This window comes from Neophocaena asiaeorientalis, unplaced genomic scaffold (assembly GCF_003031525.2).
Source record: "Neophocaena asiaeorientalis asiaeorientalis breed wild unplaced genomic scaffold, Neophocaena_asiaeorientalis_V1.1 scaffold595, whole genome shotgun sequence".
Taxonomy (NCBI): domain Eukaryota; kingdom Metazoa; phylum Chordata; class Mammalia; order Artiodactyla; family Phocoenidae; genus Neophocaena; species Neophocaena asiaeorientalis.
The window spans coordinates 354,947-381,961 of record NW_020175397.1 but is presented as its reverse complement, the minus strand read 5'-3'; the positions used below and the strand labels follow the sequence as shown (position 1 = coordinate 381,961).

At 45.7% G+C, this 27,015-nt stretch overlaps 1 protein-coding gene across 1 annotated transcript in view; it reads right to left on the bottom strand.

Moving 5' to 3' along the window:
- Positions 1 to 7,064: 7,064 nt before the first annotated feature.
- The window catches only part of ATP10A (ATPase phospholipid transporting 10A (putative)), a 179,394-nt gene continuing 159,443 nt past the window's right edge, over positions 7,065 to 27,015 (bottom strand). The window contains exons 15-22 of the mRNA XM_024766406.1: positions 21,759 to 22,086; positions 19,174 to 19,250; positions 15,883 to 16,008; positions 11,358 to 11,558; positions 9,295 to 9,375; positions 9,112 to 9,216; positions 8,492 to 8,679; positions 7,065 to 8,347 (exon numbers count right to left, since the gene is read on the bottom strand). Coding sequence (XP_024622174.1) covers positions 7,729 to 8,347; positions 8,492 to 8,679; positions 9,112 to 9,216; positions 9,295 to 9,375; positions 11,358 to 11,558; positions 15,883 to 16,008; positions 19,174 to 19,250; positions 21,759 to 22,086 — 1,725 coding nt within the window. The 3' untranslated portion in view covers positions 7,065 to 7,728. The remainder of the gene's footprint in view (positions 8,348 to 8,491; positions 8,680 to 9,111; positions 9,217 to 9,294; positions 9,376 to 11,357; positions 11,559 to 15,882; positions 16,009 to 19,173; positions 19,251 to 21,758; positions 22,087 to 27,015) is intronic.

Sequence of the window (27,015 nt, the reverse complement as noted above, 5' to 3'; positions counted from 1 at the left end):
TAAAATCATAAGTGCAAATCTTGACCAAATTGCGTGGTGGATTTTGACATAAGACGGGAACTTTTGGATAGCATGGAAATTAAAGACCTCACCTCAGGCTTGGGTCTGAAATGGGTCAAGTCACATCAATCCTGACCAATACACCTCTGGATCATATCCTCCGGGATTGGGGGAAAAAAAAAAAAAATCAGACAACAGGGTAAAAAAAAAAAAAAAAAAAAAATCAGACAACAGGAATTAAAAAGTAAAAGCATATTACATTATATAATCAGGTTTGGCCACAATATTTGTTAGAAAGCCAAGAAAAGTGGCCACTAAATGGGTCCCTGAGTTATGATACTATATTGCAGTTAGGTTTATACTGTAGAAGAAAATTAAAATGGAGTGAAATTCTGTATGTTCAAATTTTCACGGCCTTGTATTTAGACAGTGAAACCCAAAGGAATTTAAGGAATGTGTAGCTCAGAGGGATAACTCTAGGAAGAACACAGAGGACATTTTAACTGACCCACCCTATAGGGCCATGCAGTACACTGGGTGGGGAACAGTGCCATTCTTGAGGTAGACCTACAATGGAATTACCAGGCAAATTCTATTGATAAGAGATAGACAAGACCATATGATTACCTGTTTAATAGAGGACATGAAGAAACTTACAGTAAAACCTGTTAATTATGAAAAGGTAAAAGAGATCCAACAGGGACAGGACAAAAATCCTGCAGTCTTCCAAGGGAAACTAATGGAAGATTTTAGGAAGTATATGAACATAGATTCCCTCCTCCCCTGAGGGACAGGTCCTTTTGGTTCTGAGTTTCATAGCCCAGTCTGCCCCAGACAGCAGGCACAAAATTCAGAAGGCAACTGCTGGTTCTCAGACTCCAATGAACGATTTGCTTCAATTGGCTTATTAAGTTTTCAATAATAGGGAGATGGCTGAGAAGGCTGAATGAATGCACCCAGCAAAATATGCAAAAGGCCCAAATGCTGGCAGTGGCTTTGTCTGCTCAGAGACCACCAAAGGGGAAGCCAGCTTTTCGGGGCCAATCTGGTCCTGGCAGACTATTAGGCCCCCGGGCACCCAGACAGGACCAATGTACCCTGTGTGGACAAACAGGGCACTAGAATGAGGATTGCAATCATTACACCCTTTGCAAATAGCCAGGACATTGGAAGAGGGAATGCCCCAGATGCCAGAGAGTGATGGGGGGCCCCTCGGCCATTGATGGTCTTACAATCAGAAGACTGAAGGGGCTCAAGGCCAAAGGTGTCTCTGCCTAGAGATACCATTTATATAACTAATGTCGAGCCTCGGGTCGTCACTGATATGGTGGGTCACTTTATAAAATTTCTTATAGTTGCTGGTGCAACCTTTTCAGTCTTAACCCAAAGGATTGGAAACCTTAGCAATCATAAGGAGTATGTAATGGGGGTGTCAGAGAAGAGGCAGTGGCACACTTTCCTGGAACCCCTTTTATGCAACATCAATGGCCAGCTGTTTCTACATTCCTTTCTCTTTGTGGCTGATTGTATCATCTCTTTAATGGGAAGAGATTTATTAACTATGTTAGGGGCCACTCTGTTTCTTGAGGGGCAAGGGAAACACCTTCACCACCATATGATACTAACAGAAAGCAGAAAAGTAACAGATTGAATCTGGAGCTAAAATAGAAGACTTAGTAGACCCTGGAGTATGGAATATTGAGATTCTAGGCTTGGCCAAAGATTTCCAGCTGGTGATTATTAAGTTAAAAAGGGTTACAGAGTGTCTGAATATAAGGCACAAATTTCTTAAACCAGGGAAGATCCTCAAAAGTGTCTGTGAATACATTACAAAATGGGAGGTCACTAATCGAACTAGACTAACCATAGCTGATATTTGGAGCCTGATAAAAATTTTCCGGGGAAGCCCTTTTCCCTAAGCTAAATGAGGGAAAGTAAAACATTACAACATAGGTGAATGAATGTATCAGTCATTTGATATCATTGAGGTGGCCACCCAGTTGTTCGAGGGAAAAAAAAGAAAAGAGGGACTTCCCTGGTGGTGCAGTGGTTGGGAATCTGCCTGCCAATGCAGGGGATATGGGTTCGAGCCCTGGTCTGGGAAGATCCCACATGCCACGGAGCAACTAAGCCCGTGAGCCACAACTACTGAGCCTGCGCGTCTGGAGCCTGTGCTCCGCAACAAGAGAGGCCGCGATAGTGAGAGGCCCGCGCACCGCGATGAAGAGTGGCCCCCACTTGCCGCAACTGGAGAAAGCCCTTGCACAGAAATGAAGACCCAACACAGCCAAAAATAAATAAATAAATATTTTTAAAAAAAGAAAAGAAAAGAAAAGGAGAAAAAATTCATTTTTCTGGCCTTAAGGGAACAAAAGTCATCCTAGGAGGAAATTGCCTGTGCCTTCTCAGATACAAATGTTCTACCTGGTCTTCTCCAGGAACACTTATCTCCACCATCTTTTAAAATACAAATTTTGAAAAAGGGGGTAATTTAGAACATGACTTGTCAAGGATAAATGGAAATCCTAAGTGTCTTTTCTGTAAACATTAGTAAAAAGAGTTTAGCCATCTAGACAGGTGACCTTGATTTGTTTCATCTGCCAGAAGCCCAATTTGAATCCAATCTCTTTTGTAAATGATGGGTTTTACATTTTTGTACCTGACTCATGGCTGAAATTTTGAGACAGGAGCTATGAGGTTTTTTTTGTACCTATCTATATATGTGTTATAGATGTATGGTACTGCCAAATTCATAAAACAGCTCTATTTAATTGGCTTTTAAAATTAAGTGCTGGGCTTCCCTGGTGGCGCAGTGGTTGGGAGTCCGCCTGCCGATGCAGGGGACGCGGGTTCGTGCCCCGGTCCGGGAGGATCCCACATGCTGCGGAGCGGCTGGGCCCGTGACCCATGGCCGCTGGGCCTGCGCGTCCGGAGCCTGTGCTCCGCAACGGGAGAGGCCGCAGCAGTGAGAGGCCCGCATACCACAAAAAAAAAAAAAATTAAGTGCTTATATAAATACTCATAAATGTGAAGAAAACCAGCCAAATGAATTTCAGGTTCACATGATCTGGGAAATATTCAGTACTGAACAGATATCTGGTATTAAAGCTAGCTTAAGCTTGTTGGTTTGATTAATATAGACACGTCTTTAGAGTCATCAATGTTAAGTATAATACTTCTTCTGTTGTACCTAGGTTTACTGAAGGTCAAGTTTATGTTATTCCTATTGCAAATTTGTCAGTAAGAAAATTAACTGGACGTGAAAAAAACTTTTAAGGCAAGTAAGATGTATGTCTTCAATGAAAGAAGGTGTGAGGAATAAAAAAAATACTGAAAAGAGTTGTGCATGATCAGGATTTTCTAAGATTGGATTAAATTTTGTTGGGCAAATGGATTTTGTTGGGAGTAGGCTGAGGCAAGACTGGATTTGGTTTCTCCCTGCAAAGTTTTCTTGAAATGCTGCTTTTGATAACAGATTATGTAAATTTCTTTGCCTTTAAGTGACCTGTTTTTGCTTTTGAGACCTCTTTTAACTTTGGTTAAGGAATAAGTATTGTCTCACAGTGACCTATGATGGTATTTGACCAAGTATTTAAAACTTTTTGACAAACTCACCAAAGATCAAATTTCAATTAGTTCTTTTGATTTACAGCTAACTTTGGGATGCTTTAGAGGGCTCCTGAGGCATCTCAAAGAAAAATACTTAACTAAGGTTATTTGGTATGTTAAGTTAAATGTAATCATTCCTAATTCTGGTTATTGTAACCAAGTTTCTTTATCAATTACACTGTAATCAGAGGTTTAATCATGACTTTTAGGTGTTTTGTTATTTATAGATGGCTCTTTTTGTACTCTGATGCTGTTACAAAAAGTGCTTCATCATCAAGAAGATTCATAGGAAGGCTAAGGAAACAATCACAACAGTTCCATATCAAGATGATGGTTGTGTGAGGATTCCAGCCCATACCAACTTAAAACAAAGAGCTGTCCTGTCCCTGGGGTCCCTAGATCAAGCATCTAGAGATTTTTACTCCCTGACAGGCAGGATCGATCCCCCTACTCAGCCTTGAAGCAGTTACAGAGATGAACCATTGCCCCTCTACTTCCCAGAAGAATATAGGAGTAAAATCTCTGGGGAATGAAAGAGGAGGAAAGGGGGCAGGGTACAACATTTAAAAGAATGGCATAGCCATCGAGGACATTAACTGGTTAGAAACAACTAGGTCCAAGATGGCAGAAGATTTGACTTCTACCAGACCTTGAGCCTCATTATATGCTCATCATAAAACATCAACTAAATGACACACCCACCAGTGCCATGACAGTTTCCAGGCTCACCGTAAAAGGTCAAAAAGTGGACAGTGGCCCAATTCCTGGAAATCCCTGTCCCTTCCCCAAAATAGTTAGAATAATCCTCCCACTCATTAGCCTATGAAATTATAAAACTAACTAACCAGCCCATAAAAACTAACCACCACATATTTTGGGGCCTCTCGCCTTCTGAGATGGCCCACACTCCATCTCTAAATAAATCCACTTCTTACCTATCACTTTGTCTCTCACTGAATTCTTTCTGCCATGAGACATAAAAAACCTGAGCTTCACTAAGTCCTGAGATCAGGTGTGTGATTTCAATTAAAAGACAGTGGGTTCAAGTCCCAACCTGGGTTTTGGCTGGGTTTGAGTCTGGCCCATGGGTTCAAGTCCCATCTGAGGTGCACGGTTTCAATATGTGTAAGTAATGATAAGTTGGTCTCTAATTCCAATATTCATTCTTTTTAAAAGTTCATGTCTTATTGCATTACCCAGAAGTTCCAAAAAATATTAAATAATACTGGGTTATAACAAGCAACTTTCCTTTATCTCTGATTCTAACAGGAATGCCTTTAGTGTTTCAGCATAAACATTAGTTCTTGGGGTCACCACACATTTCCTGAGTGCATTCTAAGAGCTAGGTCCTATGCTACTGCCAAGGGTATAAGGTGAAGAGGACACAGATCTGACCTCCAAGAACTTAAAATTGGTTTTGTATAATGTCATATACTTAGTCCATCCATTTTGTCACCAAGAGCAGAGGCAGCCTTCTTTATTTTGGATTTGTAATTAGGATTGAGTGACATGACATGTACTTCCCAGGGCTCTTTTGAGATAATCATGGAGTTCATCTCTGTAGTATGTTCATTTGAGATCAAACTTAGCTGCGTGTGATAATATTATTGTAGGCTTCTATAAATATTCTTCATCCTTTGGGCAGCTAACCGCCAATGCCCTTTATGATGCTTTTTTCTCTGAAATGGCCTTGGTAGGCATATTCACAAAGCCACTTCCTGGATCATTCCATTTCCCAAGAGAAAGTATCTATGGAAGAAAGATGTCTTTGGAAAGAAGGTAGATTGTGAGTGCAGGAAAATCTGGAAGCTGGAGCATTTTGAATTCTCAGATACTCAGGTAAATAGATGTCTAGTTCTTCTTGTACTTTGTACTAACAACCATTACCTTAATTCAGGAAATGATAGAGCTGTGTATCTTCCCAGGGAAATTCTTTTCATATGTGTTGCTCCAAGAAAACATGAGGTAATCTCAGGCATGGGGGGAGGGGGTGGGCTAGGACAGCACCACTTTCAGTCCTGGGCATTGCTGGCTGCTGAAGCCCCTCCACTCCTTCTTCTCTCTTGCCCCACTAACAGGACCCAGATATTCCTGAGTATCCACTCATGTAGCCCAGTTACTTGGAAGGAAGCTGACCTTTCTCAGCTCCAACCTGGAGCCCGTCAGGACATTCTCACAATTTTCCAGTAACTGGTTTAAGGCTGTCCTGCAACTGCATGAGGTCAAGGAAACCAAGACTCTGCTCAGGATGTGGAGAGTGACACCCTCTCTCTCCTCTGGAGCACGATGTGAGCACATGTCCTGGGATGGTTCCAGTCATGTCATTACCAAGAACAGAGCCAGCCTTGGGATCAAGCTGATCCCAGAAAGCTGAGTGCAGGGAGAAAGAGGAAAGCCCAGGTCTGAGTTGCATGTTCAATTGCCCTGGAGCCCACCTTCTCTCTGGACTTGCAGACATGAGGCCTGACGTCCCTTTCCATCTGACCAGATGAGGTGCATCTTCTGTTACATGCAATGAGCCACACATGCTGGGTAACCAGCCATTATTGCTGGCATGCTGTGCTCAGAAACTACTTAGTCCTGAGATCCTACGACCTCTGCATATCGCTGCTCCGGGGACAGGCAGCCACAGGAGTCCTAAGCAGGAGCACACCCTGCTCACTTCACGTCCCCAGGCTGAGCAAGCAGGCAACTCACAATGGCTGGCAAAGTCAAAGAGAGGGTTCTGAAGAGTAAATGCTATACAACTGCCTTGGATTCTTATAATCTTTTCCTTCTCTTTTTCTCTGTTTAGAGACAGAAGTAATGACTCATAAGACAAAAACCTAAAGAGCCCAGCCTCTTGGTGCAGGGAGCTGGTGTAGCCCATGTCACAGTGTCCCAATGTGCAGCTTGCATGTCACCCAGCTGTTTCCTCCACAGAGTCTAAAAGGATTTGCCATGAGGAAGTGCCCTGGAGTACTCAGAATATGTTCTGTCAGTGTAACCGAGCAGGACCCTACAGGGTCTTCCCAGGACAGACCCCTCCCCCATATTCTCTGCTATAGCTCCTCTCTGAAGTACCTAGATGATAGTATCTGATGCATATTTCCTGAGTTTTCCAGATGCTGGTACCACCACCAGAAGGAAGAAATTAATGCTTGATGATCGTGAGCCCTAAGGATTGATCACCATCAGAGAATTGTGCACAGCTGATCACAGACCCTGGAATGTCCCTCTCTCACCTGGCCTTTAAAAATGCTTTGTCGAAACCCTCTGGGGAGTTTGGGGTCTTTTTGAGCATGCGCTACCTGTTCTTGCTTAGCCCTGCAATGAGCTTTTCTCTGATCCAAACTCTGATGTTTTGGTTTGTTTGGTCTCACTGTGTACCAAGCACATGAACTTGCATTCGGTAACATTAGGTCACATATTAATAATACCACACAACAGTGGCAACCCGAAACGTTCTCTTTGCAAAGTGAAGGTTGTTTATTGCTTGTTATGATTTTAACAGGCAAGACCCTACATAGGAACTATAATACCTACAGGTGGTCTTTACCAAATGCCTGCATAGAGTAGAATGTTGGAATGAATTTCGTGTGTGTGTGTGTTTTCCCAGAGTTCTCACTTTCCCTTTCCTGGTGAAGCAGAGTCCACCCTCCCAGTGGTGGGATTGAGAGACAGACAGTGGGGATCTCTGCTGGGGCCGTGTGCGTGCCTGTCACCTCCCCTCACATCGTCCACACCCGGCCAGGGTTCACTGTGCTCACACGCATTTCCACTAGGGGAAAGCAAACATCACACATGTTGAAGAAAACCAATCAGACTGCATTTTCTTATAAAATGAGATGAAAAAATAAATCTAAACCCACCTCTCAAGTGTCCCTCTTCTTTAAACTCTTCTATATGATAAAGCTCTTATTTTTCTTTTCAATATACTCTAGTTAGAAATTTTTAAAAATAAACTTTTTTTTTGGTACCTTTCATTTCCTGTGTTAGCCTTGGAAATATATAAAATACATCTCACTAGAACTCTTCTGTGCAAATAATAAACATAAATAATATTAACATCTATGTTATAAAAAAAGCATTTTGAGGTTTTCAGCTGCCACCGCCAGCTGTAGTCCCTGGAAGGAGGTCCTAGAAGTAGTCCGTGGTCTGCCCACTCAAGCCTTGCAGGTCCTGGTCTGGCTGCGGGGGGCTGGGTAGGAACTCGCCGTCCCGCCTGTCCATCTGTAAACCACTTCGGGAGAACTGTAGGACACTTCCCAGCCCGCTGACCAGAGAGAGGGAGGAAATCCAGTTGAGTGAGCTGAGGCTGGGCAGGCTGAAGATGGACGACAGGGCAGCTGCCCTGCTGGCACTTGTGGGTTTCATCTTGGAGCCCCCTGGACAGCCTTCCGGGATCACCTCCCCTGGTGAGGAGGACCCTGGGGTCTGGCTGCCCAGCCCTTCCAGCGGGGTGTCCTCCCTCAGAGACATTCCCATGTCCACCACGCTGGGCTCCCCGCTGGCCTCTGGAGAGCAGGACGACTGCTGTGCGTGCCAAAACACCTGCGAGCTACAGTCCTGGGAGAAGGACCCCGAGGCACTGATGCTCCTCTGTTCTGACGGTTCCGTCCTCGGTTCTCCTGGGAGGTGTCCCTGAGCAAAGGTCTCTTTGGGAGCCCTGAGTTTCCTGGGGGACCTTCTAACCAACTGGCGTCCCAGCTGCAGTTGGGTGGGGAAAAGGCTCCTCTGCAGGGCTTTGAAAAACAATCTGGAAAGAACATATAGAACACAGTCAGCTATTGCTGCAGTGGGGCCTTTGAGCTTCTGAGACTTGAACGGTACAGGAACACAACAAAGGAGAATGCTGTCAGAGCCCACATGGGACCCAAAGGCCACTGTCCCTGATACCCACCTGGGCAGCAGCGCGGCGACGGGTGCTATGAGACAAATGAAGTAAAACACAGGGTCACCCATTAACGTCTGCATGGTCCAATAGGGGTTGGATGGAGGGTAGCACATTGCACAGGAAGCATTATAAATCAAAGCCACGGTGAAAAATAAAAGTATACTGAAGCCACAAGCCATCCAGTTGAGCCAGGTCTGAGGGGGAAAAAGGAAAGGCTTTTATCTCAACAAAAATGCACTGGTCCTTTGCAAGTGGAAGATGTAAGAGGGCGTAGTGGGAACAGCGTGGTCGGTGGGGCAGGGAGCCTTGAGAACTGGTGGACTGGCCTGAACACAAGTGGGGAGATGGAAGTCAGGTGCCAAGGGAAGGACGGGGAAGGAGAGCTGGGGTGGAGGGGCTCAGGCAGGCAGGAGCCCAGCACTGCCTGGGACAAGTGCTGCTCCCACACCCTGGGCTTGCGTGTGCATGGCCAGCCTGTGCATCTGCTTTTGTTCTCATCACAGTGAGGCCAGCTTTGCAGTCCCCCCCAGCCCCCAACTCAAATCTCTGCTCAATCTCACAGAATGTGCACGGAAGTAAGCAGATCGCAGACCAGCCCCCTTCTGGATCAGGCCCACAACTCTCACCCAGGTCTTGGTTTCTATACCCAGGTGCAGGAGGAAGGTGAACAGCGCGATGGCGGTGATGGGGGTCCCCCAGGTGAACATGTCTGTGTCTGAGTCGTGGTAGGCCTGAAAGACAGCGAGGTCCTGTGTCTGTGTGTCGCCAGATAAAGCTGGTGGGAAAGGCTGGGCCGGGTGCCAACTTACCAGGTAGGGAATGAAAAAACACACCAGGCTCTGGAAGGCAGCATCAGCCATGTTCAACCAGAACGTACGAGGCCGATATTCCTGAGACACAAAAACAAGCACGGAGATTACAGGAAAGGCCTCATCTCTTCAAATGGTTTTCCGTCACCTACGGGGGCCATGAAGGCACAAGTCAAGCACCCCAGGGACACCTGCTAATTCAGGACTTTGGAGAGGGAGATCCTGGAGTGTGGAAGGCTGGTGAAAAAACACTACAGAAAGGCCTGCAGGGGCACATGGGGCTGAGTAAGTCACTGCGAGCATTTGTGCCCACAAGGCCTGCTACAGCATTCTCAGTCAACAGCAGAAAGATGAAAATGCTTTCTAAATCCCATAAGGAATTTCCCTAGACAGGGACTAGTGCATGAAATTACGGCATCTGCCCCAACCTGAGCCGTCTACTTTGTCAGGGCTTTGCTTCCCTCCGTTGGTGGACCCGCTAGAATATTTCTTAAAAGTGAGTTATTTTAAAATTAGATCATGGGTGTTTCCTAATGTTAAAATCAAAAAGCTGTCTACCATGGGCAAAAAATGACTTTGAAATGGACTAATCAAGTCTTCCTTATCTGGATGCCCCAATCTGTATCTGGCACTGCGGAGTTCTGAGCTGCTGGTGCCAGCACTGGCCCGCAGGACGCAGGACGCAGGACACGCAGAGCAGGCAGGAAGAGCGTTTACTGAGCACTTACGAAAGCCAGGCCCTTCTGGTTTGTCCCCAGGACAAACTCCCTGTGGCCACCTAGGACATGAGGCCTGGCTGAGTGCAAGAGCTCCCCCAGGTGACAGGTGATAAGCGGAGGCCCTCCTCATCTACCTGACCCTAAGCAGCCCCTACCTACCCCAGGCTGCCTGTGGGGAAGTCAACTCTTCAGTAAATCAGTTCCGAATGAGAGACCATTGTGGGATATGCGGGGATCCGTTCCCTGGGCACTCGTATAATAATTCCAACCAGCCCAAGAGAAGCACTCACAGGGCTTTCTTTAATGGCCAGCTAGGAACAGCTGGTAATTAGCACATCAATCTATGTGATGTATTGATGTAAACATGTATTTTACATCATCTGTTTGTGTTCACTTGTTCTTCCCAGGGTTTCCCTAAGGGTTTATTTTCCCATTAATCCCCATTCAAAGGAAATCACACTTCTTTGGGGGTGTTTTAGAAAAATCTCTGCTCTGCCTGCAGTCATCCCACGTGACTTGGATTCCAAACGGGCTTTCCTTGGGCTCCTGGAGACTCCTGGTGTAAAGACAGTTTTCACCTCAGTATACTTTTTAAAAAATCTTCTTTTTTTTTTTTCTTTCAAAAAGCTCTATGTAAATTGATATACAAAAACCACACACTTTAAATGTACACATTTTGATGGGTTTGGGCACATACATACACCCCTGATACCATCACCACAACCAATCAACTCTCAACTTAAATAAACGCATTGCAGTCAAGAGACAGAATTCTTTGTTTTCCTCCCACTGGTCAGATTCTAGAATTTTAACTGTTTGTTCCACAGTGTCCATTTTTTTCTTGGAAGATTCTATTTTATTTTTTAAATTTTACTGGAGTACACTTGATGTATGATGTTTTGTTAGTTTCAGGTGTACAGCAAAGTGATTTATTTATACATATATATATTCTTTTTCAGATTCTTTACCCATATAGGTTATTACAGAATATTGAGTAGAGTTCCCTGTGCTATACATTAGGTCCTTGTTGGTTCTCTATTTTATATATGGTAGTGTGTGTATGTTAATCCCAAGCTCCTAATTTATCCCTCCCCGCCAATGTTTCCCCTTTGGTAACTATAAGTTTGTCTTCGAAATCTGAGAGCCTGTTTCTGTTTTGTAAATAAGTGCATTTATATCATTTTTTAAAATTGGACTCCACGTGAGTGATATCATATGATATTTGTTTTTCTCTGTCTGCCCAGGGTGTCCATTTAAAGGCAGGTGTGGGGACCTGAACTTTCCAGGAGCTGGATGTGGAGCGTGGAGGGCCAGGAGACGGGGTGGGGGAAAGGGGAGCTTCACCTCCATGTTCTGGCCGCTCTTGTAGAGCTGCGGCTTGGTCAGCAGCACGTCAGCCGGCACGTCCTTGTCCAGCACCCCAGTCACAAGCTGGGGAAGCGATGAGAAGAGCAGATTAAAGAAGATCAGATACCACTGGTCAATCATGGCGGATGCAGAGAAGCCACAGTAAAACTGGAACCAAAACAGGAGGCCCACGAACATCTGCGATCAAGGGAAGAGTGGGAACAAGCAATTCTCAGCTGCCCTGCAGAATCTTGTCCGAGGGAGCTGAGGACTTTGCAGAGTCTGAATGTAAAGACTGAATTTACAGGCAGAAATTGTCTCCAAAGACAGCCCTCACTTTGGTGCCCTCTGTCTCTCCCTCCCCCTTCTCCTCCCTCCTCGTTTCCTTGAGGATCAAAGACCAGCATTGGGAGCTGGGAATTCCCACCAACAGCCCTTGGAGGGATGGAGTCTTGGGCCCAAATGCCACAGATCATAAGAGAAAACAAAACAAAGGTCTGGCAGGGTCTAGGGTGGCTCCCATCTCAAGGGGGCTGGCTGGATACCTCACCCATCATGAGGCTTCCTTCCTTGTGCTCCTCTCTGTGGCACTAAACCAAACCTACCTGGGCTACACCCTGGATCCTGCCTCCCTCTTTTAATGAGGAACAGTGTGCAATTATTGACTCACATGGAGGGGAGGACACACACAAGCATGGCAGTAAAGTCGATGGTGACACCAACATCACTGCCTTGACTGAGCCCTGGCATCTGCTGGGCACTCTGTTGGTGGGTGAGCTACAGGCATTATCGCTGGTCCCTACAGCTACGCTGAACAGGAAAGTGAGGTCCAGAGAGGTGGAAGAGCTTCCTCCCATGCGCAGTAGGAGCTGAGTGGACCTCTTCCCACTATTACTTGATCACTGAACATCCATGGCCTGATGTTTTATGGGGCGCATGGAAGGTTAGCAATTGCAAAGCATTCCTACACTTATTAGCTGTGCAACCTGGCACAGACCATTTAGCCCCTCTCTGCCTCAGTGACCTTGTCTGTGAAATAGGCACACCAATGGTACTTAGCTGTGGGGTTGTGGTGAAGATTAATGACTAATGCACCTTCAAGTACTCACAAGAGCTTCCTGCACGCTGAGATGCTCATCAGTGCTTTGTGGTCGTTACTGTCGGCAGGACGGCTATTTCCTTTGTTTGAGGCTCAAGCAGGGCCAGTGTGCTCACCCCATTTAGACGAAAGTAAACTGAGGTCCAAGATGTCAAACGACTGGACTATGGTCATTGTATGAGTAACAAACCCAACTTGTTCAACCACTCGTGGCCTGGAGGAGCCATGGTGGAAGAACATTCTCTGCTGTGCACCGCATACAACGGCCTGGGTGTGGGCTCTGGAGCTGCCGCTGTGCACATTTCTGACCTTGACACAGTCACTTAACCTCTCTGAGCTCGGGTTTCCTGACCTGAAAATGGCTTGTTCCAAAGATCAGAAAAAATGATAGTCTACACTGATATCACCTCTAATGACACAGATCCTCCAGGACTTGTTTCAATCTATGACTTAATGCAACTTTTCCCCTCCACCCTGAAAACTGACAAACTTGGCTTTTTCATTGACTTTCCTCCCTTTTTCACACCCACGCCTGCTTTTCTTTCTCCCACCTCCTCAGGCACAGCCTAATGACTCATCAGTGAGCAAGTGGAGTCAAAGAGGAGGAAAAGTACTTAGATACCTGAGACTTTTTTTTTTTTACTGCAGTACCCAAAAGCCTTCTCCCCAAACCACTGTTGCTATGGAAAGTTTTCTTCTCTACTCCTTACTGGAAGGAAGGCCAACTTATTCCTAAAACTAATGAATTTCTCACTTTGAGAGGCAGAGTGATTATCCTCGAATTTCTCAAGTAGATTAAGTACTTGTTAACAGAGGCTTTGCATCTTATACAGAATAAAAACAGGGACCCCTTCTCCTTCCTTGTCCCCTCCGTGAGGACAGATTCACCGTGGCAGGCAGGAGCCAGTGACCATTGCAGGCGGCCACTCTGGGCCTCATCTGCAACTGAAATATTGAATGCCATCCCCTCAATCTGAGAACTTTTCATTAGGAATTACAGAGAGCAGAGTTCAATTCACGTGTTCCATTTTGTTTTGTTTTCAGATAAAGAAAACAAAATCCACAGAAGGCAAATAACTCGCTCCAGATTGCACAGCAAATGAACTAAAGAAACGGGGCTAGGATTCCACCCTGACCAGCCCTGCTCACCTTTACTCAAAGCACCCTCCTACACCCTTGGGAGCTGGGACCCTCCAGGTTTGCAACTGTGTGCTTGGTGGGGAGGGGGGGTGCTAGGGAAGCAATGCCACGCAGTCAGAAAAAAGGGAGTGATCTGACAAGGACAGGGACAGCATGGCACATCCTTGTGTGGATTGAGTCCCAGGCAGAACCCAATCTCAATTTATTTCCAAGACCCAACTTATAAAATTAGACATGCCATGATTGGTCCTAAATATCTGTATTAATTTGCTAGAAGACATTTCAAAATAATCGGTGAGAGTGAGGAGGTGGGAGATGGGAAGAGAAAGGTGGGTCTAAGCCTCTGGAACAAACTATAAGAACATGCACAAGAGCTGTCCTGATGGTAGTTCAGAGTGAACATGGAGATTTAAAATGGAATTAGAAATAAACAAATAAACCTTTTAATTTATTTGATTTTGTTTCACAAGACTACAGGATGATCTTGACTTTGGAGCTGTGGATTTCAGCAGGGTAGGTTTATGGGACTACTCTGCAGAGTCAGTTACCCCAAGAGTTTATTTACTTTGTCTCCTTGTTTGTACATTCAACCACAAGCTATCAGATGCAAGACGGACAAGTAGCAATCCAGCAACTTCTCAGCAGAACGTCTATACCTCACTTACAAGTAGGGTAGGGTCCTGAAATGGCCATGTGGTCCAGCCTGGAGGACTATGGCTGCCATACAGCTGTCTGCCAAGGACACAGTAGTGAAAGAACTAAGATTTAAATGTTAGGGTCAACAGGGAATGGACCAGGGCCCTGGATCAGAGTCCCTGGAGAGACAGAACTGTCCTGAGCTAGCCAGGTCTGGGAATGCCCTAACTGAAGGGTCAACTACAGACTGAGCTGGCCAGAGAGGGTGCCTGCTGGCATCCCCTTCCCACTGGCCCAGGGTGGGCACATTTTTTTCCCGATTGTTTCTACTTTATTAAATCTGGACCCCAAAGCTTCAATGCCATAATTGCTATATCAAAGCCCATTTGTATCTGAATAAACAATTTTCTATGAAATCAGTTTAGGTCACAATCAAATTTTTATCACTTCACATGCTTCATTCACTGGTTCTGAACAATCTTTTCTTTTTTAAAAAAATTAATGTTGGGGCTGCATTGGGTCTTTGTTGCTGCGTGTGGGCTTTCTCTAGTTGTGGTGAGCAGGGGCTACTCTTCGTTGCAGTGCACAGACTTCTCACTGAGGTGGCTTCTCTTGTTGCAGAACATGGGCTCTAGGTGTGTGGGCTTCAGTAGTTGTGGCACGCGGGATCCAGTAGTTGTGGTATGTGGGCTCAGTAGTTGTGGCTCGCGGGCTCTACAGCACAGGCTCAGTAGCTGTGGCGCACGGGCTTAGTTGCTCCGCAGCATGTGGGATCTTCCCAGACCAGGGCTCGAACCCGTGTCCTTTGCATTGGCAGGTGGATTCTTAACCACTGCACCACCAGGGAAGTCCCTGGACCGTCCATGTTAATCCTGGATTTACAAGTGAAATTATTTTATTTGCATATTTATTGAGACGGTGCAGTGGACTAGGTGTAGTAGAGTGTAGTAAGTTGTAGTAGAGCGTCAATGTCTAGTGTGGAAGTACCCTGAATAGAAAACTATGGTAAAATGTGACGATGCCTATTGTTGACAAATACAGAAGCAACAATGCAGCCATAGGAGTATGTATATTCATGTCGGCCAGGGGAATGAGGAAAGGCTTCTCGAAGACTGCTCAGTATCAGGATCAAAGCCTGGCTGAGTCCTCGCATGCTGACCCAGGACTGCCAATCACACTCCTGCTTATCTTCTGATCCCCTGCCTGCTCTGGAGAGAGCACCAATCAGAGCACTCCTGTCTGTGGGCACCTCGACAGACCACTCCTTAGAGACCAAGGGACAGAGTGGTCAAGGGCTTGGAAGCTGGAGTCAGATGGATGGGGACTGCATGCAACCTCAGCCACTCACTGGCTGATGATCTCATGCAAACCCCTGGACCTCGTGGTCACTCTACTTCTTATTATAAAGCTCCAAGTGGACGTCTCCTTGGATCTACCTGTTTCCATCCTCAGAGGTGCAGGTGAGTTAAGACTTCTGAGCCTGCAGGGTACAACACCAGGCCAGGTCTGGGGAAAATCCACAAAGGTCAAGTAGGGTGGGACCAATGGGAGGCTGTGGGGTAGCCCTCCGGCCACGTTCAGGTGATGGTCCTGTGAATCTCAGGCCTTTCACATCAAAAATCCTTGACACTGGCACCAAATACGTACTGTGTTTTTGTAGAAGAAGTACAGCACCATGTTGGCAAGTCGGGAATAGCACCAGTGTCCATGAACGATCAAGAGCCTCTCGAGGTACCGGAATTTGGGCACCGCAAAGTCGCTGGCCATCACTGCCTTGAAAGGGAGAGAGTGCCCGTTACTGGTGCCCCTTCACTGCGCCTAAGGTCTGTCTCATCTCCCCCCAAACACAAGGCACAAAATGGACGGAGAAATCCAGTCTGAGCTGGCTGTACCACTGTCTCCCTGATGAATGCCTGCATTTAAGAAAAATCCAATCTAAACAACACTCTAGTTTAGGGATATCACCCTAGAGGACTCATTTAAGATTTCAAATATATGTAATTGATGGATTTTTTAAGTTTTTGCTTTTTCTTTTCCATGCTTTCTTTTCCATACATTTCTGCTTATCTTTGAGGGTTATTCCACACAATGATGTTAAGTCTGCTTTTCAAATTTGATGGGCTTCCTTAAACAACACCTGGAAAAGAGTAGGTGATGATGTTGTCCCATCTGTGCAACAGAATAACATCGTTATGCATGACAGAAAAGAATGAAGCCTTAGAATGTCTGCTTTCTGAACCCAAACACAAGGATCTGAAAACAAATAATGTCTTTACCCCTCTTCCTGTCAACATGTAGGAGTCAAGGGTTTTGTGCATCTTTTCTACCTTCCTTCATTTATTCCATGATTCATCCTCTCAAAAATCATGTATTAAGACCCTCCAGTTGCCAGGCATAGACTTGGAGACAGACACCATCACCCAGGGTCCCTGTCCTCAATGGAGTCAGTCTAAAAACTCAAAGGGTTGTTGTTAAACCGAGTTAAGGAGAGGCCCAGGGGGTCTTTGAGAAGCAGCCCTGACCCTTGAGAACTGCAGATAGACCCCTCCCCTTCCAGGCCTTCCCTGCTTCTCCAGCCTTTGGCCACAACTTTCCACCTTCACACCCCAAACACACTGCTTGTTCCTCCGTCAAGGGAGCCTCCCCAACGCTCCCAGCTGGGTTAGAGCCTCCCATCACATCCTCAACAGGGAAACTAGTGTTTCTCTTTCACAGCACTCACTACAATTATGACTACTGGTGTAAGTTTAAAATACTTCTCTGTCTTCCCTCTCTGGACTTTCTGAACATCCCATGAGAGCTAGGACAGTAGATGTTGTGATCACCCTGCAGCCCTAGTTCCCAGTCAGTGCTTGGCCCATGGGGCACTCAACAAACATCGTTGACCAGAAGACTCTACAAAGACTGAGCACCTCAGAGCTACAGAATCTCCTTGGTCCCCTCTGTCTCTCTGCCCTGGACACCCTTCCCACCTTGGCTGAGCTGGGGAGCTGCAATCACCCTCACTCTTCCTCAGGGACTCAGCTTGGACTCCTTGGGTCCCTGCGGCCACAGCGCCCCACAAAGTGCATCTCCCAGAGAGCTCTGCACAATGTCCCTTTCCTTATCAGACTGACTAACATGCAAACAGGGCCACATTCCCCTGGGTAACCTGAGCCCTTAGAGCAGTAAGAAAAGGTGTCCAGTCTTACTGCCATCTTACATAATGTGCCCTTAAAAAAGAAGTATAGCTTTAAACAATACAGAAGCATCCAGTAACACCCCACGCAGAAGTCACGTCCACTCAAAGCCAAGTCTCAATACAGCTTGGCTGATCCCCACACCTCTTTCATGGCTCATAGACCCCTCTGGCTCCTGCCCTGAGGCCATGCAGTGGGGGCAGCTCACGGCCCTCCTCACCCACATGCTCAACCTTAGAGACTCTGATACAAAGTGGATTCACTGGGTGCATTTCTCTGCATATGTGGTTTACAAGCACTGCCCTGGGTAGCTTTTCACTCTAGGAAATGAATGCAAAGGAGGCAATGCTGAAAAAATCAGAAGGAATTAACTATTTTGTTCATTCATTCAACAGATGTGTTTTGAGCTTCCCCCATGTGCATGGCACCATGAAGAGGCACGGATGAGTCCAAGCTGGGCTCTATTTTCAATTTCGTGGAGGAAGGAAAATGTACAATAAGGTAAGACAAGTCAGAGGAGGGGCAGTAGGAGAGTAAGAAGATGCTGAAGATGGGCCCAAGATGGAGCGACCGTGCTTCTGGCTCAGGACTCTCCATCTTACTGCGATTTCAGTGTCAAGTGAGAAAATCAACAAGCCTGCACGAGCATGGCACATGAGTGCTCAATAGCTAATTACTGACTGAATGCATCAGTGAGATCGACCAATGACCAGTGACCAACATGCTGATTTTTAAAAGAAGACAACTGGATAGATTGTTCCTGAAAGTCTCCACCAAGTTAAAAAATACTGTGACTCAAAGTTAATCAAATGTTGGCAATTGTTGTAATGTTACATCCAAAAGAAGTACATCTTTTTTCTTTTAGATTTGTTTTTTTGATGTGGACCATTTTTTTTAAAGTCTTTATTGAATCTGTTACAATATTGCTTCTGTTTTATGTATTTGGTTTTTTTGGCCACGAGCCATGTGTGATCTTAGCTCCCCGACCAGGGATCGAACCCACACCCCCAGCGTTGGAAGGCGAAATCTTAACCACTGGACTGCCAGGGAAGTCCCAAGAAGTACTTTTTTTTTTTTGCGGCACGCAGGCCTCTCACTGTTGTGGTCTCTCCCGTTGCGGAGCACAGGCTCCGGACGCGCAGGCCCAGCGGCCATGGCTCACGGGCCCAGCTGCTCCGCGGCATGTGGGATCCTCCAGGACTGGGGCACGAACCCGCGTCCCCTGCATCGGCAGGCAGACTCTCAACCACTGCGCCGCCAGGGAAGCCCAAGAAGTACATTTTTAATGAACTCATTTGTTCATCGTCTGGATCACATGTCAGGAACCAACACAGTGGCAAATGAAAAATGCAGACATAAATTTTCACATGAGCAAGGATGGCTGCACTCCACCTTTATAGTGACACCAGGATACAACAGTCCTACAGCAAAGTCCATTCTTCAAATGGTATCACTAATGTTCAGGAGCAGTAAAAAATGCCTTTGAGGGACGAACCACTGACAGCCAGAGAAAGGCGATGACTCACCATGCCTCGCTCCATCCCACCTTTTCACAGAAATACACTAATAGACACATTCACTGCACATGGCTTCATAAACATGAAGAGCTGGTCTCCTACCACTGGCTTAGCAGAAGGAGAGCACCAGTTGTACTGAAGTCCAACCCTTTAGCTCTGCGGCACAGAGCCCACAAGAAGGCCAGCACAGCTCACAGTGTGAGGACCCCTTGGTCACCCAGGACAGCCCCTTTGGTCTTTACCTGCATGCCCTCCTGGCCTGAGAGTCCCACGCCCACGTCTGCCACCTGGATCATGCTGACGTCATTGGCTCCATCTCCTAGAAACAGCACGGGCAGGAAGAATCATTTGAGTTGAGATGCACAGAATCAAATCAGCTTGATGGATCTTCATGGGTTCTCTGTGAGCTGGGTCCTGTGAAGGGTCCTGGGGAGGAGTGAGGAAGAGGCAGTGCAGAGTCTGCCTTGGGGGAGCCAAGTTATGCAGCCAGAAAGAGCCTAGTGGGAGGCTTGCACCCATCAGCCACACCAGGAGGTATTTCCAAGCGGTGGCCAGCATGTCCCTTTCTAGTTAGTACACGTTCCAAGCTACTGGCTCATACACCAATAGAGCCCTTCACGTGGCATCCAGCACAGGGAGAGATATGACCACCACCTTCATTGCTGTTTCCTGAACCACTCCAGACTTTGTCACATGTCAGTCAAGGGTACTCCAATTCATACTCAGGTGAGTGGTTTTCCAAACTGAACGAAGGAGGTTCAACTCTGCCCAAACAAACTGTGGAGCTCTTTTTGTACATCAGTGTCCAGCTAACTTATTAGCTACTGTGCCCACCCTTGGGCTCTTTGAGCATGTGATAAAGGAGACCGTCTACTTATTCAGTCACAGAAAATGAGTAGGAATATAGGGTATAGGTCAGAGCTCTGGACACCTTTAGGGAAAGGCAAGCAGAGACTTAAAGTCATTGTCATTCAGTGATAGTGACCATTCTTGGAACAAGGCAGCAGAAGGGCCCACATCACCAAGTACCTCCCAAATTTCAAATATGCAAAAAGTGTAGATACATAAAGTCAGAGTATCTCAGACCATGGCTATAGGACATCTCTCCCTTGTGATTCCTCTGTTCTTTATTGCACTGGGCCCAACGCATGGGTGATGAGTCAATATTTGTCAAATTGAAATTCTGTGAAGCAATAACCTCTGCAGTTTTTTCCAGACCATCCCATTCAAAATGAGATATGTAGACAATGATGTTCTCTGGATTATTAACCGCTGGATGCCCAGGACTAGGTCACATCCATGCTTTAATTCATAGAAAGAAATGAACTAAAGTTGATTGGTCCTTACTTTCCCTTTCCTTTTTGAGTTTCTATTCTGTTTTTTTCTTTTCTTTCTAACCAGCCAAGCTCTACCTCCGTTTTCCTAAATGAATGCCACACATCAGTGATTCAGTGGCTGAGCAGGCACTGACCAGGCAGTGAAAATGTGCTTTATCATTCAGGTCTTACACCAGCCCCACTGGGGGGCACTGTCCTCATGTTACACAGGAGCAAAGTTATCGGTAAGGGTGCAGACCCAGCCTGCAGACTCCTCAGCATCTCCCTCCAACACTTGCTCAGAGAGCCCTAAAAGCCCCTCCAGGCACATGAGGGCAAAGGTGGTCCTGAGACAGCCTCCCTGAGGAGGGGCCACAGAAGAGCTGCCTGTCTTAGCCTGAACCAAGGGGCCACAGATGAACACACACTCACTCCCCTTAGCAGATACCACGGCCCTGGGGATGTGCAGGGCCGTCTCCATGACGACCATGCTAAGGCCATCCCCCACGGACTGGGCTCAACACCGGCCTCAACTATCCTGATGAGGTGTCCTGTATGACAGGGCTGCAATCCCTACGTCATCAAGGAGGGGCTGTCACAGAGCTTTTGTAGAAAATACAGTAACTATTACTGATTGGTGAGGATGCTTTATTTCAGAGCCAACTCTCACCCCGGTGTTCATTCTATATGCAGGGAAAACAAACTGTTTGATATCGATATCGGGGGATCCCGGGGATCGTATCATCTCTTTTCCTGGGCTACCTGCAGTCTCTCCCATCCCTCACCAGCAGGTGGCGCTGCCAAGTCCCTGAACCTCACTGGAGGCTGGACCTGTATCAGACGTGGGGACACTCCCCTGGGGGAGACAGGTGAGCACCGTGCAGCACGGAAGAGGGGCCGAGAAGGCTCTCCAGACCAACAGTCTGCAAGGAAAAACCACCATTAGATGCACAGTCCTTAAGGAAATGACGCAAAATTTAGCAACTATTCAGACCTTAGGAGGGTAGATGCTTGTCTTGAAACAAAGTTCAGCAGACAAGAAGCGATGGGAATTCTGATCACCCTGGAGTCGCTGGGTCGTGCAGCATGATGAAGCCTTGGACTCCAGGCGGCTCACGGCCATCAGAAGCACCTGTAAAGGGCCTTCTTCTTAAGTTGGCCTGGGGTCGTGCTTAGTGTGCTGGGCTCCACTGTGGCCGAGGCTGCTGGACAGTAGTCTTCTGTCGCCCAGGAGACAGTAATAAGCTCCATCTTCTTCAACCACCATTGAACTACTGACTTCCTAATATGTAGCTATATCTGTTGCTAGTACATTTTGTGGCTTTCAAATCCAAGCTTTATATTTGGAACAGGCTGCCTGTTTCATTGTACCAGGTGTGATTTTATAAATAGAAAAAAGAGCAAGGAAGCGTTTTCCCATCCTATGGCATAGCGTAGAAGGGGCAGGAAATTCAAGATGCTTTGACAGGAAGCAGCTGCAGAGGTGGGGGCTGTTCGGCCTGGATACTTGCCTATGGCCAGAGTCATGGCCTTGAGCTTGCTCCTGACCAGCTTCACCACCATGCTCTTCTGCAGGGGAGTCGAGCGACAACAAAGGACAGACCGGCACTGCTTAGCAAGGAAGAGGAATTTGTCCTCCAGGTTTTTCTCGAGGGCGTAGGCCAGACTTCTCCCATCGATCACAAGGCTGAGGCTGGGGCCAGACATGGCAGCTGCAGAGGGCGGGCAGAGGGGGGATAAGCCCACGCTCACGCCACCAGCGGTCTTGTCGGCAGCACTGTGGGGGCTCCTGGACTGCACATAGTGTAGGCACTGGTCCAGCAGGGCTGCGCACGCCTCCTGAAACGGACACGAGAGGATGGTGCAGGTCACTCGGCCGCATCACAGACCAGGCTACCCGCACAACACATCTGAGAATCTGCAGGGACCCAGGCTGCAGGCTCTGCCCAGGAGGTGGCTCTCCTGAGCCTGGGAAGTCAGTAGAAGTGGATGACTTTCAACATGAAAGGATTTGAGTTGGTTTAGGGTTCCTATAAGGCTCTACTTGATTCCATTATACTGTGTAGAGGTTAGGACAAAGCATTTTCACTTTGGGAGGCCTGGCCAGACTGGCTAGCTGCTGGCTAGTTAGGCTATGGGAGCTTTCCAGGCACTTCCCCATGGTCCTCAGAGGCCCTTACTCAGCCCTTCTTGTTTCCTAGTGAGGTACCAATAAAAGCTTCTGTTGTGATTAGCTCTGAAAGAAGAGTAATCAGTGTCTCCCTAAGCTCAGGAAAATGAAGTTAAAAAAAAAAGCCTAATTACTGAGGCTTTGAATTGGCAGTGCCCTTCCAAAGCTGTATCTGAGTTTCAGAAAGAATAGGGAAACTTCCTGGGGAACCTGCAAGGTCAGGGGACAGAGGCATAGGAGGGAAAAGTGTTTCCAAGAACAAACACACTCCAGGGAACTCAAGTGGTTCCTGGTCCTCCACGGATGGACAGTAGCCCACAGGTTAGTGAGCAGCTTCCTACAATGCACTGTGGGAATCCAGGTGTGTCCAACAAGCACTTAACTGAGGACCTTTTATATCGAGGAAACTGAGTGAGACTGGAGAAAAGAAGACCAAGAAGACGCAGCTGTTGGCCCTGAGTGATGGGCAGGCAGCCGGACACACACACACACACCCATGACCACAGCAAGTCACTGACCAGCATGTGCAAAATGTCCCTGGATACAGGGAGGGGCAGACTTGCTTCCAGGCAGGGCTGGGAGTGGTGGTGACTGGGAAGGCCTTGCAGAGAATGCGGGACCTCATTGCAGGAATACCATGGATGCCCTGGTCCTAGCACAAGGCACTGACAAGGTAGGATGGAGCAAGCACACCCTGGCTCCCCTACAGGTGCAGCTGTGGCACCTGGACAGATTCATAGAGCCACTCTGAGTACTCCGAGTAAACAGCAGCTGTCAGGCTGGGGAAGAAGACTGGCATTCTAAACACACTGAACTGCAAGGTTTCCACTGTCACTCTGGCAGGCCGTCACCTGGACCCAGGTGTCACGGAAGCTGGAGGTGGGCACCGAGGCAGGGACAGAGAAAGCTCCAGCTCTAGAAGCCCTCTACTTCTGGCTTGAGGAGAGGAAAAGAGAACTTCCAATGCTTAGAGAAAATGGAGGAAACCCCATTTTTATTTATTTTTTCCTCTATTCTCTTGAACCCAGCCCCAGGCAATTTTGCTTTGTGGGCAGCAGTAGGAACAACAGTGGTAGCACAGCCATCTGTTGCTGGGGACTCTGAGGGAGGTGGTCCTTCCTTCCTATCAGAGCATCTGTGGCCCTAGGACAGCAAGGCAATGGCTGCCCTCCTTTCTGTCTGTCCTGCCACCACTTGGCCCTGGAAGTCGGTGCAGAAGTACGAAGCAGATCAAGGTAACTCAAACCCCAGCTTTCATGCCAGAGGGAGTCCCAGAGAATCAGAAAGTACTGGAAAAATTGTCAGGAGGGGGTAGCTTGGCAAAAATGTGAGACAGATTCTAACAGCTTGGCAAAGGCCAAACAAGACTGACATTGAAATCAACACCCCAAGGCTGTTCAGAGCCTGCAGCCTGCACCCAAGAGGACTGATATCAAGCCTTAAAAAAATCCACATACTCCAAATTTAAAATGACCAGAGTGCCATTCAAAATACCCACAACATAACTCCAAATTTATCAGCATATAAAGAGCTAGGAAATTCTCAGTGCCTGTGGTAAAAGACAATCAACAGAAGCCAATGTCAAGATGACACACATACTGGAATTACCTGACAACGACTCTGAAGCAGCCATTATAAAAGTGTTCCAAGAAGTAAGAAAAAATTCCAGAAATGAATAGAAAGGAAGTCTCAGCAAAAAACAGAAGATATAAAGAGGAATCAAATAAAAATTTTAGAACACCCAAAACACATTAACGAAAATGAAAAGCTCACTGGATTCCACTTACGTGTCTATCATTGGATTACATAAATAATTTACATAATTTCTCTGTGCTCAGTGAAGGGGATTATAACCCCCACACTCTCTAAGTGTGAGCTGTGCACAGTGACTTCCTTCTAGAGAGGACAGTGTGAGAATTAGTTTATGGGGGAGAAACCTGACAAAATTAACATCCACAGTGACACATCATGTTGATAGAATGTACTCTTGATATGATGTGATGAAATGATGAAAATGGCCCTTTGTCTGTGGTCTTCTTCCCCAAAACTCATAACTTTAATCATGAGAAAGATATCAGACAAATTCCCATATAAAGACATTCTACGAAACACCTGAATGTATCTATCCTCAAAACTGTCAAGGTCATCAAAAATGAAGAAAGTTTGAGAAACTGTTATAGCCAGTAACAGCCTAAGGAGACATGACGACTAAATGTAATGTGGATCCTGGGGACTACCCTGGTGGTGGTCCAGTGGTTAAGAATCCTCTTTCCAATGCAGGGGACATGGGATCGATCCCTGGTCAGAGAACTAACATCCCACATGCCGTGGGGCAACTAAGCCCGTGCACCACAACTACTGGCCCATGCGCTCTAGAGCCCACGCGCCACAACTAGAGAGCCTGCGTGCCGCAACTACTGAGCCCGCACACTCTAGAGCCCAAGCACCACAACCAGAGAGAAGCCTGTGTGCTACAATGAAGAGCCTGTGTGCTGCAACTAAGACCCAACGCAGCCAAATAAATAAATTAATTTAAAGAAAATGTAATGTGGGTCCTCAATGAGATTCTGGAAAACAAAAAGGACATTAGGTAAAAATTAAGGCAATCTGAATACAGCACAGATTTTAGTAAGTAACCGTATATCAATACCATATTAAAAATTGTAAAGATGTTAATAATAGGCAAAATTATGTATAGGTGAAACAGTACTATCTTCACAATTTTTTTGTAAATCTAAAACCGTTCTATATAAAAAGTTTATTTTTAGAAAATCACTAAATGGGCTCAATAGAAGAATGGAGATAACAGAAGAAAAAGTCAGTGACCTCTAAGACAGATCAAGAGAAATTATCCAATTTGAACAAGAAAGAAAAAAAAATTGAAAACTGAAGAGCACCTGTGGGACCCTTGAGAAAATAACAAAAGACCCAATATTCATGTCATCAGTCTTACAGAAGAAGAGGAGAAAGTGCAGTGCAGAAAAAGTATCTGATGAAATAATGGCTGAAAACTTACCAAATCTGGTGAAAGACATAACCCCACAGATTAAAGAATCTTAGCAAGTCCCAGATTATAAATCAAAAGAAATCCATGCCCAAATACATCATAATGAAACTACTTAAAATTATAGACAAAGAAAAACATAGGAAAGCAGCCAGATATAAATGATTCATTAGCTATGGGGTAATAATGATTCAAATGACTGTTGATTTCTCACTAGGTACCACAGTAAAATAAAGACATTATCTGATGAAGAAAAGCAAGAGCATTTGCCACCAGTGGACCTACTCTAAAAATTAGATAAAGGAAGTTCTTCCTAGAGAAGGGAAATTGTGCCACAAGGAAACCTGAAACAACAGAAATGGAAGAAGAGCAACAGAAGTTGTAAATATAATTTAATTTATGTAAATATAATTTATTTTAACTAAATATAATGGACCATTCTTTTCCTCTTGATTTCTTTAAAATATGCTTTTAGATTGAAAAAATATAATATCTGATGAGGATTTCAATTTATGCAGTTGTAATATATGACACTATCAGTGTTAGGGGGAAGAGTAAGGGGCACATGGAGTGGTAAGATTTCTTCATCCCACTGATTCTAAGTAGACTGTGACAACTTAAGTATGCATAGTGTAATCCTAGAAAATACACTAAAAAAGCTAAGTGATGTCGAAACAAATTAAGAGACAAATTAAAATGAAATACTAAAAAATGTTCAAATAACCCAAAAGAAGGTAGAAAAAGGAATGGAGGAACAAAAAACAGAATAATAAGAAAACAAAAGATAAAATAGTAGACTTGAATCCAAACATATTGATAATTATAATAAATGTAAATGATCTAAACATACCAATTAAAAGGGACTGTCTGAATATATGAAAACATGACCTATCTACCAAAAAACCATAAACAAACAAAAAACCTCACCTCATTTCAAATGTAATGCTACAGGTAGATTAAAAACTAAAGGATCAAACAAGGTATGCCATGCAAATAGAAATCAAAATAGCTGGAGTAGCTATTTGGGGCCAGAGTAAATTATTTCAGGCTTTTCAGATCATTCAGTCTCTGTGGCAACTATTCAAAACTGCCATTATAGCATGAAAACAGCCAAAGATTGTATATAAAAACATGGGGAAGGCTGTGTTCAAATAAAACTCTACAGAAGCAGGTGGTAGGTTGGATTTGACCCATAGGCCACAGTTTGCTGACCCCTATTATAGAAAAATTGAACCATACCATCTCTCAACTGGATCTAATTGATATACGAGGCAACAACACGGCAGAACACACATCCTTTTCATATGCATATGAACATTCACCAAGATAGACCATACCCTGGGTCATTAAAAAAATTAATATGAAAGAATTAAAATCATAAAAAGCATATTCTATGACAATAATGGATAGAAATCAATAAAATAGGTTTCAAATAGAAATCAGTAACAGAAAGAAAGTAGGAAAACTCCAAACACTTGGAAATTAAACAAAACACTGCCTATTTTAAGACATTTAAAAACCCACAGGACAGCATGGTATTGGTGAAGGGACAGACACACAGATCAAGGCAACAGAATAGAAAGTCTAGAAATAG